At 37.5% G+C, this 12,076-nt stretch overlaps 1 protein-coding gene across 4 annotated transcripts in view; it reads right to left on the bottom strand.

Annotated features, from left to right (window-relative positions):
* MCCC1 (methylcrotonyl-CoA carboxylase subunit 1) overlaps positions 1–12,076 on the bottom strand; it is a 58,611-nt gene that overhangs the window by 23,352 nt on the left and 23,183 nt on the right. For all 4 annotated transcript variants that reach the window (XM_015472184.3, XM_010801297.4, NM_001205758.1 and 1 more), the window contains 4 exons: positions 8,715–8,826; positions 5,578–5,659; positions 3,722–3,849; positions 724–907 (listed from right to left, as the gene is read on the bottom strand). In XM_015472184.3, the coding sequence (XP_015327670.1) occupies positions 724–907; positions 3,722–3,849; positions 5,578–5,659; positions 8,715–8,826 (506 nt within the window). The remainder of the gene's footprint in view (positions 1–723; positions 908–3,721; positions 3,850–5,577; positions 5,660–8,714; positions 8,827–12,076) is intronic.

Raw genomic sequence — 12,076 nt, 5'->3', positions numbered from 1 at the left:
TAGTAAAGGAGCCCCTGGAGGAAAAACCCCTAGAACAGTACCTGTACATAGTAAGTGCTAAATAACTGTTATGACCGTGGTTATTAATCATATGTGAACTATACTAGCTCTTGCATTGTTATTTTTTAACTTTTTAAAATTACTGCTTAGCTTGCACTAAGTTTATTAATTTTTCAGTTTGACTTTTAGTACCTTGAAGGCAGAGTGCCTTGGGCTGGGCAGATATCAGTCCCCTTAAATTGTATTTGGAACTAGGCAAAATAAAAATATAAACAAAACCAGAAAATATTTGTTGCTGAGGTTTGACTAAGTGCTGCTGCATTTCAAAAAAGACTGCAGTACTGCTTAAAAATACTAGTTCTTCTTTTTTTAAAAAAATAAATGTTTAGCCATCTGTTTTATTTTTAATTTTATTCTTCATAATCGGCTGCAACGGGTCTTAGTTGCGGTATGCAGGATTTAGTTCCCCAACCAGGGATCGAACCCCAGCCCCCTGCATTGGGAGCTTAAAGTCTTAGCCACTGGACCACCAGGGAAGCCCCAATACTAGTTATTCTTTAAAAGTGACTATTCCAAAGGAAAAGATTACTGAGAAATCAAAGAAATCCTTTATTTTGAAAACCTAGATACATCCACAAGACACAGGAAAAAAGACCCTATCCAAAACCAACAATGTACCAAAAAATTTAACCACCGAGACTTTGTCCTTTAATTTCACTTTACCTTGCCGTACTCCAGTTTCAATCCTAGTGGTAAGGTCTGCTCGAGGGGTGGAGAGATGCACTAGTGGTCCGGCCCCCGGCATGAAGTTATTGTTAGGATCTTCTGCATATATTCTAGCTTCAAAGGCATGGCCCCGCAGAGTTATTTCTTCCTGGCTCAAAGGAATCTTCTCTCCTGCTGCAATCTGGTAAAAGAAGAGTATGTGCTTATTATGAAAATCCACCTGATAGCAGCCATGAGACTGTATAAATGGTCTTGCCTTTTTCTACGTAAAATGTACATTTGGACTTTATAATGAAGCCAATTAAAAACTCTCATTTTGTCCACCCACTTGGGTATTAGGCAAAAGCAAAAATAGATTAAAAAACAGATGCAGCCTGGAAATATTGCATTAATTACAATAAATCTCTACAATTTTAAAATAGAGAAAACAGGCAAACTGATGACTAAGTTATAAATATCAGTATCAGTGCTTTATCAATATAATGGAAACTAAAATTTCTTACTGGCAAGATAGTCTCAGTTTTCACTTAAAATCTTAGCACTCAGTTACCATGTCAATCTTTTCTTATAGTAAATTGTTAGTTGGTGTTCAGGACTATATTCACAGCTATGGCTAAAGTATGGCATTTGTCATCTTTGTCATCTTCACCACCAAGTGATCAAGCAAAACAGGCAGGGGAACACGATGTTTTTAAATTTTGTTATTTACATATATTGCAGGACACCAGATTATAAACAGGATAATCAGCATTGTTAATCATTACTCTAATTATTATTATTTTGGCTCTTATATACCGATACACCAAATCTCTCTCTTCAACTAGAATAATTTGGAAAAGGCTACTGGAGGGCACACTGTCACTCTTCACTCTACCCTTGTATTTTCCTCCAAGATGAGAAAATGACAAACTGAAATGGCTAAAGATATTGGGAAAAACTCTAGTAACTCAGCAGCACACTGCATTAGATAGGTAAGTATAAAACAAGCAAAGGTTTCATCTCTCAAAATTTGTAAATAAGAAAAATCAGGAACTACAACAGTGAAAATGAAAGGAAAATGGACTAAACTGCATGCCTTTAAGGCACAGTGTTTGGAATCAGAGACTTTGCAGCCCTACTGCCTGGGTTCAAATTCTGTCTCTATACTTTTTCTGTTTCAGGCATACTCAATTCTGGGTAAGTTTCTGTAACCTCTTAATGCATCAGAGAACAATGCCTGGCATACAGTAAATACTCGGTAAGTGTTAGCTTTTATTTTTTCATTCCTATCCTTTATAATAAAATTCTCTGTAATATTTTGGTACGGAATTCTATTTGTTTTAGCATAAAAAAGGAAAAGAACGACTATATGTTCATATTCTAAGATGTGATTTTATTTCTGACTATATAGTTCAATTTCAACCTGACTTATCTTTATCTGTTTCCCTCTGAAGTTGGCTTCTATCTGGACCCAGAAGAGACTGGCCCAACCATGTTTCTGAATACTTGGAAATCTATACCATCTGAGTTCACTCAGGCTTAGACATTGACTCTTTGGAATCCCTTGGACCTTGGACATTTCACCAGCCTCTCCTAACACTGCTGACCATCTGAGCCTGCAGCCAGGGTGCTCACATCACTGCACACGCACTCCAGGAAGCTAGTGACTCGAGAGAGAGGTCCTGGAGCTTGAACTCTTGATTCACCACATGGTGAGACCCACTGTTTTACCTCTGCTTGGAAGCCAGGTTCCCAAGTGTCTTGAACAGCATAAATAAGGTCCAGTGGCATCCCTAAGCTCTAGAAACCTTCCCCAGATAATGAAAGCCTATTTCTCTTTCTAGAGCTCTTACAGTTTCTCGACTTGCAGAAATAAATGCCTGCTGGTTCCCCCTCATATCCAAAAGCTTTCTTTTCCTTCATTCTTAGAAACACTTACTCCTTCATGATTTAAAAATCCTGAACTCTCCTGGTTACTACTCAAGAAAAATTATTTTCCTTGAATTCTGAAAACATAAGCACTCTTTCCAAAAGTTTCTAAACCCAACACAGTTTTCCTGGCACGTCCTAACACTTACTAGCCTGATGTGTAGCTCCTAAGGCTACAGAGGCCAGAAGAATCTTATGGCTCAATTAAAACCACCAATCATCCCCAAATAACCAGCAAAAGGAATGTTATATTATTGTCCACAGAAATTTTGCAAAGATAAAATTATCAAAATAATCAAAACTTTAGCATCACAACACTGAAAAAATAATCTAGATTCAGGATATATAGAGAACAAATAACTCTACAGAGATTAAGAACATTCATACTACTTAAAAACATTATTATATTAAAAAATAGACTGTAAAAATCTACTGTTTTTAATAAAGAGAACAAACAGTCTAAGTTATTATCATTAATATTTGAAGCAATAAGCTTTGTAAAACTCTGATTTAGGCCTGTGAGGAGAAGCCATAGATGTAATAGTTCCGTAGAATACAGTAGATGTGTCATAGCAATGTCAAAGTGCTTTGACATTTTTTAGACATTTATTCTAAATGGCCACACTCATCCTTTTATGGGCCATCAATAGTGTGTCAGAACTTGCACAGAGACCACTCTATAAATCTGAACTGTTCCTTTAGCTCTTCATTCTCAACTCTTCCTTAGCTTATTTCACCTTGGCAAGCATCTATCCTGCCTCTAAACTCTAATAACAGCCTGGTCCTGAATAATGTGGCTTCAGGTAGAAGACAAGGCTTTGTGTTGAGACAATGTGGTCACAAGCAAGCCTCAGTGACAGCAGCTTACCTGTTGGCTGCCCCAGGTCTAAGGGGGAAGGATGTAAGTGACATTAGAAATATGAGTCCATAAAGTGCATCAAATGTAACATCACCATTATCTTCCCATTTTCCTATACTTATGACAACCACAAAGAATTGAACCCTTATCCAAAGTGACACCTTCTTTTAAGAGTCCAGAAGGGAACACATTCTCAACACTGATCTTTAACAGAAAAAATACTCCCACCCTAAGTTGCCATTCCACCAAGTCAGTTCCTGTGATCATCTCGGTGACAGGATGTTCCACTTGCAGCCTTGTATTCATCTCCATAAAGTAGAAATTGTGCTTTGAGTCCATGATAAACTCCACGGTTCCTAAAATATAAAATACAGTGCTCACATTTCAACAGCATTTAGTCAATAGGAATCAAAATCTTTCACAAAAGATCATATCAAATTTTATGGCTACCTTCATTGAATGGTAAACAGTTTGCTTTTCATGAAGAAAACATCTCACACTTTCCAGCAGCAAATGATTCTCAAAACTAGGGAGCCACATGAAATTTAACAATAGAAAAGTATATTTGGGGTTTTGAGCAAATGGCAAGCCCAAGTTATGAATCAGTCTCAGCTGTCATAGCAGTGAGAACATGACTGGACCATTACTGCTCCTGTGTACCAAGTCCCTAGAAACCTCACACTCTGACATCCCATCTCACTCTAACTTCGTGGAGAAAAACATAACATTTTTTTTTTCTTCACTGTGGGCTTTGGAAGTGTCTTTAAAAAAGTCCTCCTTCTAGTGACCCACTGGGAGATTACTCAGTAAATAAACATTATGTTAATGTCTTCTTTTTTTTTTTTATAGAAATTTTCCTTTGTTTTATTATTTTAAACATTTAAAACATTTATTGAGAAGAACTAAATGAATGGAGAAATGTTCATGGGTAGGAAGACTCAACATTATCAAAACGTCAGTTCTTCCCAACTTGTCACATACAGTATCAGGGAAATGCAAATTAAAACACTGAGATACACACCTATCAGAATGGCCATAGCCTGGAACACTGACACCACCAAATGCTGGTAAGGATGCAGGGCAACAGACACTCTCACACAAGCTGGTGTAAATGCAACATGGCACAGCCACTTTTGAACAGTTTGGTAGTTTCTTACAAAATCAAACATATTCTTACCCTGTGATCTAGCAATCATACTTCTTAGTATTTGCCCAGATGAACTGAAACTATGTTCACACAAAACCCTGTACATAACTGTTTATAGTAGCTTTATTTATAATTCAGAAATGAGCTATCAAGCCATGAAAACATATGGAGGAAACTTAAATACATATCACTAAGTGAAAGAAGCCAATCTGAACAATGTGGAAAGGCTATGTACTGTATGATTCATTCTGGAAAAGACAAAACTATGGAGGCAATAAAACAATCAGTGATTGTCAGGGACTGGAGACAGAGAAGACTGAAGAGTCTATTTAGGGCACTGAAACTATTCTGTAAGACGCTACAATGGTGGATAAATGTGGGATGCAAGTCATTATCTATTTCTCCAAAGTCACAGAATGTACATCAAGAGTGAACCCAAACTGTAAACTATGGGCCCTGGGTGATAAAGATGTGTATACGCAGGTTCATTAGTTGTAACAAAAGCACTGTTCTGGTGCAGGATATTGCTAGAGGAGGAGGCTGTGTGTGTAGGGGGACAGGGGGCATGGGAACTCTCTGAACTTGCTGCTCAATTTTTCTCTGAACCTAAAACTGCTCTAAAAAAACTAAAGTTTACTAATTTTAAAAAATGCAATAATTTCATTTTAATGATTTTATTTTAAAATAGGGTAGAAAATATCAAATAGCATTACATATAATTAGGCTAAGTACTGTTTAAATGATTTTTCCCCCAAATATACATGTATATAAACCAACATTTACATTCACATACTGGATCCAAATGTAAAATGTATTTCTTAATGTGGATATAGTCGAAAGTTTGAAAGTCAGTGATTTAAAAACTATATATTTCATTTGCCTTTCAAAACACAAATAATTTTTCCTCTCCCTCTATTAGAAGCAAATCTTAACATACCTGCACCAACATAATTTACAGCTTTAGCAGCTCTGACTGCAGCTTCTCCAAGCTTTTTTCTTACTTCAGGTTTAATACCAGGCTATGAAAAAATATTTGAAATAAATTTCCATTAGTACTTCGTTCTACTAGAGGTTTCCATTAAGATTAATGTTACATTAAAGTATTAATGTATTATTTAATACTACATTAAAGAGAAAATAAGGATAAATATCTATTTCATCATGAAATACTGTCTTATACCACAGTTCAACTGTCTGTATACCAAAGTATTCTATTAGTAATTTCTATGAATTGCAGATATTACTTAGTACCTACAAAATAACCATCTTTTCTTTTTGGCTGTGCTTTTTGACTTGTGCGATCTTAGCTCTCTGATCAGAGATAGAACCTGGGCCCATGGAAGTGAAAGTGCAAAGTCCTAACTACTAGACCACCAGGGAATTCACCAAAATAACCTTCATGACCATGTGTTCACTTAAAATTACTTGTATCAATACTAAAACTTTGAACAATCTCTTTTTGTTTCAAGATAAATAAAACAATATGGGTCATATGCCCCAAAATTACTTTGGAATACAGGTAAACCTTGAGATTGCAAGTTAATAAGAAATGTTCAAGGACTTCCCTGGTAGTCTGTGGTTAAGACTCTGCACTTCCACTTCAGGAGGTATGGGTTCAATCCCTGGTTGGGGAACTGAGATCCTGCATGGCACAGCCAAAAAAAAAAAAAGGTTCATAAAAAGAAATGTATATCAAAAGTAGGCAAAACTTTTTAACATTGTTCAGTGGTGCTCAACAGATTTTTATTTATGCAATCACTGCTTGAAAATAAGCATTATTGAAATTGTTGACATTTACTTCAGACAGTAGTGCTCATTTCATATGCTAATAAGGTTATGCTCAAAATCCTTCAGCTAGGCTTCAGCAGTACGTGAACTGAGAACTTCCAGATGTACAAGTTGGATTTAGAATAGGTAGAGGAACCAGAGATCAAATTGCCAACATTCACTGAGTAATAGAAAAAGCAAGAGAATTCCAGAAAAACATCTACTTCTGCTTCATTGATTACTCTAAAGCCTTTGACTGTATGGATCACAACAAACTGTGGAAAATTCTTCAATAGATGGGAATACCAGACCACCTTACCTGCCTCCTGAGCAATGTGTATGAAGGTAAAGAAGCAACAGTTAGAACCAGACATGGAACAACAGACTGGTTCCAAATTGGGAAAGGAGTACATCAAGGCTGTATATTGTCACCCTGTTTACTTAATTTATATGCAGACTACATTGTGTGAAATGCCAGGCTGGATGAATCACAAACTGGAATCAAGATTATCAGGAGAAATATTAACAATCTCAGACTTCCAGATGATATCACTCTAACAGCAGAAAATGAAGAACTAAAGAGCTTTTTGATAAGGGTGAAAGAAGAAAGTGAAAAAGCTGACTTAAAACTCAACATTCAAAAAACTAAGATCATGGCATCAAGTCCCATCACTTCATGGCAAATAAAAGGGGAAAAGTGGAAGCCGTGACAGATCTTATTTTGGGGGGCTCTAAAATCACTGCAGACGGTGACTGCAGCCATGAAATTAAAAGATGCTTGCTCCTTGGAAGGAAAGGACAAACTTAGCATATTAAAAAGCAGAGATGTTACTTGGCTGACAAAGGTCCATATAGCCAAAACTATGGTTTTTCTAGTAGTCATGTAAGGATGTGAAATTTGGACCATAAAGAAGGCTAAGTGCCAAAGAATTGATGCTTTCAAATTGTGATGCTGGAGAAGACTCTTGAGAGTCCCTTGGACTGCAAGATCAAACCAGTCAATCCTAAAGGAAACCAACCCTGAATATTCATTGGAAGGACTGATGCTGAAGCTGAAGCTCCAATACTTCAGCCACCTGATACAAAGAGTGGACTCACTGGAAAAGACCCTGATGATGGGAAAGATTAAAGGAGATGACAGAGGATGAAGTGGTTAGATGGCATCACCGACTCAAAAAGACATGAGTTTGAGCAAACTCTGGAAGATAGTAAAGGACAGGGAAGCCTGGTGTGCAGCAGTTCATAGGGTCTCAAAGAGTCAGACATGACTTAGTGACTGAACAACTTGAAACAGTACAATATATTCTGCAACAGAAATTAAAGTCTGAATATAGTATGAGAATAACAAACTGATTAGCCAGAAACTTTAGATCCATGATCTTTTAGAAATACATATTTTAAAAAACTCATATATAACTTTGGACACAAAAGAGGCCTATAGCAGTAGTAGGTTGCAAAGAAATGTAAATCCCAAAATAGGTAATTCTAGGAGTAGGCCATGATCCAGAAAACAAGCTGAGCCAATCAAGAGGTGGTCTCAAAGAGATGAAAACAATTCTAAAGGGGCAAAGTTGCCAAATAAGAGCAAACAGCTCTCCTATACAATAAAACCTTTAAGTTGGGAATACCATTAGTGTATTTAGGAACATCTGAAGTAGCAGTTAAGGAGTCTTCTTCAGAAAGAATACATTCAATTAACAAGACCGTTCCATTCCTCAAACATGCTGCTGCTGCTGCTGCTAAGTCGCTTCAGTTGTGTCTGACTCTGTGCGCCCCACAGATGACAGCCCACCAGGCTCCCCCATCCCTGGGATTCTCCAGGCAAGAACACTGGAGTGGGTTGCCATTTCCTTCTCCAATGCGTGAAAGTGAAAAGTCAAAGGGAAGTCGCTCAGTCGTGTCCAACTCTTAGCGACCTCATGGACTGCAGCCTACCAGGCTCCTCCATCCATGGGATTTTCCAGGCAAGAATACTGGAGTGGGGTGCCATTGACTTCTCTGTCAAATATGCTAGTTAATTACAATTTAAAATCTGCATGGAAACAGTAGCTGTTCACTGTAAGTCAGGTCCAAAGTGGATCAGAGCAGCTTTTCTAGACACTATCCAGAAGGATCCAAGTCCTAGTGTGCCCTCTGAACACCAACCTGCACCTCACCCCCAGCACCACAGTGAAATCGGATTACTACTACTGGAAAGTGGCTGTTCAGCAGCACTTTGGGGGAGACACAAGCTTCACAGATTTCTGACATGAAAGTCTGGGGTTTACAATATAGAAAAGCTGACAAATTTCTTTACAAGATCCTTACCCCTGGGGCCTCTTCAATGATCTTCTGATGTCTTCTCTGTACACTACAGTCTCTTTCAAACAAGTACACGGCATTGCCATGGTGGTCACCAAACACCTGCACTTCTACATGCCTATTTAAAAACCCAATGAAAAGTCTCCATTTGTAGGTTAAACATTCAAGAAAAAAAATTATATACATGGAATGAGTGAGAAATAAGAAAACTCAGAAAACACTGGAGACCATATCTATGACCTCACAGTAGGAGCAAGTAGCAAATGCAAGCTGACAAGGGAAAGACTGATAAATCTGACTATATCAAAATTACAAATTATAGCCACATGTCATGTATTCTCAAAAAGTCAGTGACAACATTTTTCTTAATGATTGGAGGATTTTTAAAAAGCAACTCTTATAGTCAGATTTTAAACTAAAGCAGACTGAAAATTACAAAGGCTTATTCATAGTTAGGGAATAAATTTACATGGATCATTAGTTTTTTGGAACATATTAATATTAAATCAAAAAACAAAAAAGGCACTTTAATGTTGAGTGTTGCTGCTGCTGCTAAGTCGCTTCAGCCGTGTCCAACTCTGCACGACCCCGTAGACGGCAGCCCACCAGGCTCCCCCGTCCCTGGGATTCTCCAGGCAAGAACACTGGAGTGGGTTGCCATTTCCTTCTCCAATGCATGAAAGTGAAAAGTGAACGTGAAGTCGCTCAGTCGTATCCGACTCTCAGCGACCCCATGGACTGCAGCCTACCAGGCCCCTCCGTCCATGGGATTTTCCAGGCAAGAGTACTGGAGTGGGGTGCCATCGCCTTCTCTGAATGTTGAGTGTAACATAGTATAATTATCAGAAATCATATTAAGAGTAAATGCACCTAACATTTAAAAAAAAAGAAGGGTAACCCAGACCATTTGGTGAACATGAAAGCATCCTTCCCAGGAGATTGATTTTGATACATTCACACTGTAGTTCATCTCACACATTCACCACTGTAATACAGAAATTATTTTTCAGTTGAATTTTCATTATTTAGTTGCTAAATTGTGTCTCACTCTCTTCCAGCCTGCCAAGCTCTTCTGTCCATGAGATTTCCCAGGCAAGAATACTGGAGTGGGTACGCATTTCCTATTCCAGGGGATCTTCCTGATTCAAGGATCAAACCTGCGTCTCCTGTACTGGCAATTGAATTCTTTACCACTGAGCCACCACGGAAGCCCTCGGTTGAACTTTTAGAATATGTATCAAACATACAAGAAATTTTTTAAAAATCCAGAAAGTCTTACGATGTCCTATTGCAGCACAATGGCTCATTTCTGTTCCTTTTTGTTCACTTCATGAAACACTTCATTAAACAACTTGGAAGATATTTTTTTCCTTGATGTATCACTTCTACTGAATGTTCTATTTAAAAATGTCCCAATTTGTCCAACATATTCTCTTGACAAAATAATAGGAGCTGATTTCTTCCTTTTGGATTTGCCTCCTTGATCTTTCCTGTTTTTATTTACTCGTAAGCTACCAACACCAAACTCATTCTTGCTATCCTTATTTTGAATAAACTCATCTGTGAGATTAATTAAGAATCAAAAGCCCAAGAGATTTTATTTTCCCCCTAGTATTCTTCCTTTCATTATAGAGATCCAAGTCCCTGACTTTACCACATCCACTGACTCCCCCTTATCCTTTAGCTGTTCCAGGAAAGGAGACACTAGAGCAGGAACTCCAAGTTCCGAAAGGAACGCTTGAGGCCACACCAAGAGCACAGAACAGCTCTTTTCTGACTTTTCAGAAATTGGAAACATTTTCCCTTGGCTCTTCCCTCTGAGGATCTGTGTTCTGTTAGGATTCCTACAGTTGTCAAATCACTCTTGTTACTTCCCTTTTTCTGATGATCGTTTTCTGTGTTGTTTTATCTAACACAGAGATTCTGGAACACCGTGTCTGAGAACCAGGAAGTGCATTAAATCCCAGTCACTCCAATTCAGGCATTGCCGGGGTCTGGCTAGATACACGATGTAGCTGGTTTCTAGTAGGAATGCCTTGATATTTTCTAAGAGTTCTAAAGTTTTTATTTTCCTATTTATACTTCTAATCCATCTAGAATATATACTGAATATAAAGTGAGAAAGGAGTCTGATTTTGTTTTTAGATAAAATAGTACACTTTGAAGACTGTTATGTATCCCAACCTTTCAAATAAAAGCTCAATAGTTCTAATCAGATATATAATACATTTTGATTTCTACTTTTCTCAGTTATTGGCACTACATTCTTCTGGCCCTCCCTTAATTCAACAGATAATTATTTAGCAGAATACAAAATAGTGTGATTATCATGATATTGAAATGTTATTACTAGAAAATACAGAAGACAAATATGTAGAAATGCTAATACTTACAATGATTTTGTTTTCCATCTCTTGTATTTTTCAAGTTTGTAATGTATTCATATTACTTTTCCTGATGCCTATCATGAAGAAAATATTTTGAGACTGACTTTTTTTAAACTGCCACATTCTAAATGAATTTAATTTACTGTGCCATGTTCAGGGACAATTCTAAACTTTGTAAGGCTTGAAACAAAAACAATTTGGGAGCCCACTTTAAGAAAAGTACAAAAAATAGGTATAGAATCTTCAAAGATGCCCATACAAGAGACGGGACTGAAGCTTTAGCTCATCATCTTCAAGGTAAATCTCTCTCTGGTTATTGTTACAAAATGACTTATTCTTGATAAAGTCACTTTTGACTTACAGGTTTGTATATGTGTGTGTCTGTATATTTAACACAAAATCTATGAAATAAGAAGCTTTTACAATCAGTATCTTATTTTAAGCAATACATATGAAAATAAAATTTCTAATAAAATAAATTAGAAATGCACATGGTATTTGCTATAGTGGTGCCAGAGAAGCAGTTTAGTGTGGTCACTGGGAGTGTGAATTCCAGAGTCAAATTGCCTGGGTTCAAATCTCAGCTTCACCAATTCCTAACTGGGAGACCTCAGGCAATTCAGCTGACCACTCTGCTGCTCAGTATATTCACCTGAAAAAAAGAGAACAGGGCCTATCTAATGGGACTGTTGCAGGAATTAGATTACAAATGGAAGGACAGCAAGATTACTACTTGTTTCCATGGTGGCTCAGTGGTAAAGGATCCGCCTGCAATGCAGGAGACCCAGGTTCGAACCCTGGCTTGGGAAGATCCTCTGGAAAAGGGAATGGCAACCCACTCCAGTATTCTTGCCTGGAGAATCCCCATGGACATCCACAGGGTTGCAAAGAGTCTTAGAAATATACTAAGATTACTACTTAGTATATGTAAAATACTTGAACTCTGGCACATGGTTAAGTGCAAAATAAGGGCAAGCTATT

Source organism: Bos taurus, chromosome 1, assembly GCF_002263795.3.
Source record: "Bos taurus isolate L1 Dominette 01449 registration number 42190680 breed Hereford chromosome 1, ARS-UCD2.0, whole genome shotgun sequence".
NCBI lineage: Eukaryota > Metazoa > Chordata > Mammalia > Artiodactyla > Bovidae > Bos > Bos taurus.
This window is presented reverse-complemented; position numbering and strand designations above follow the sequence as displayed.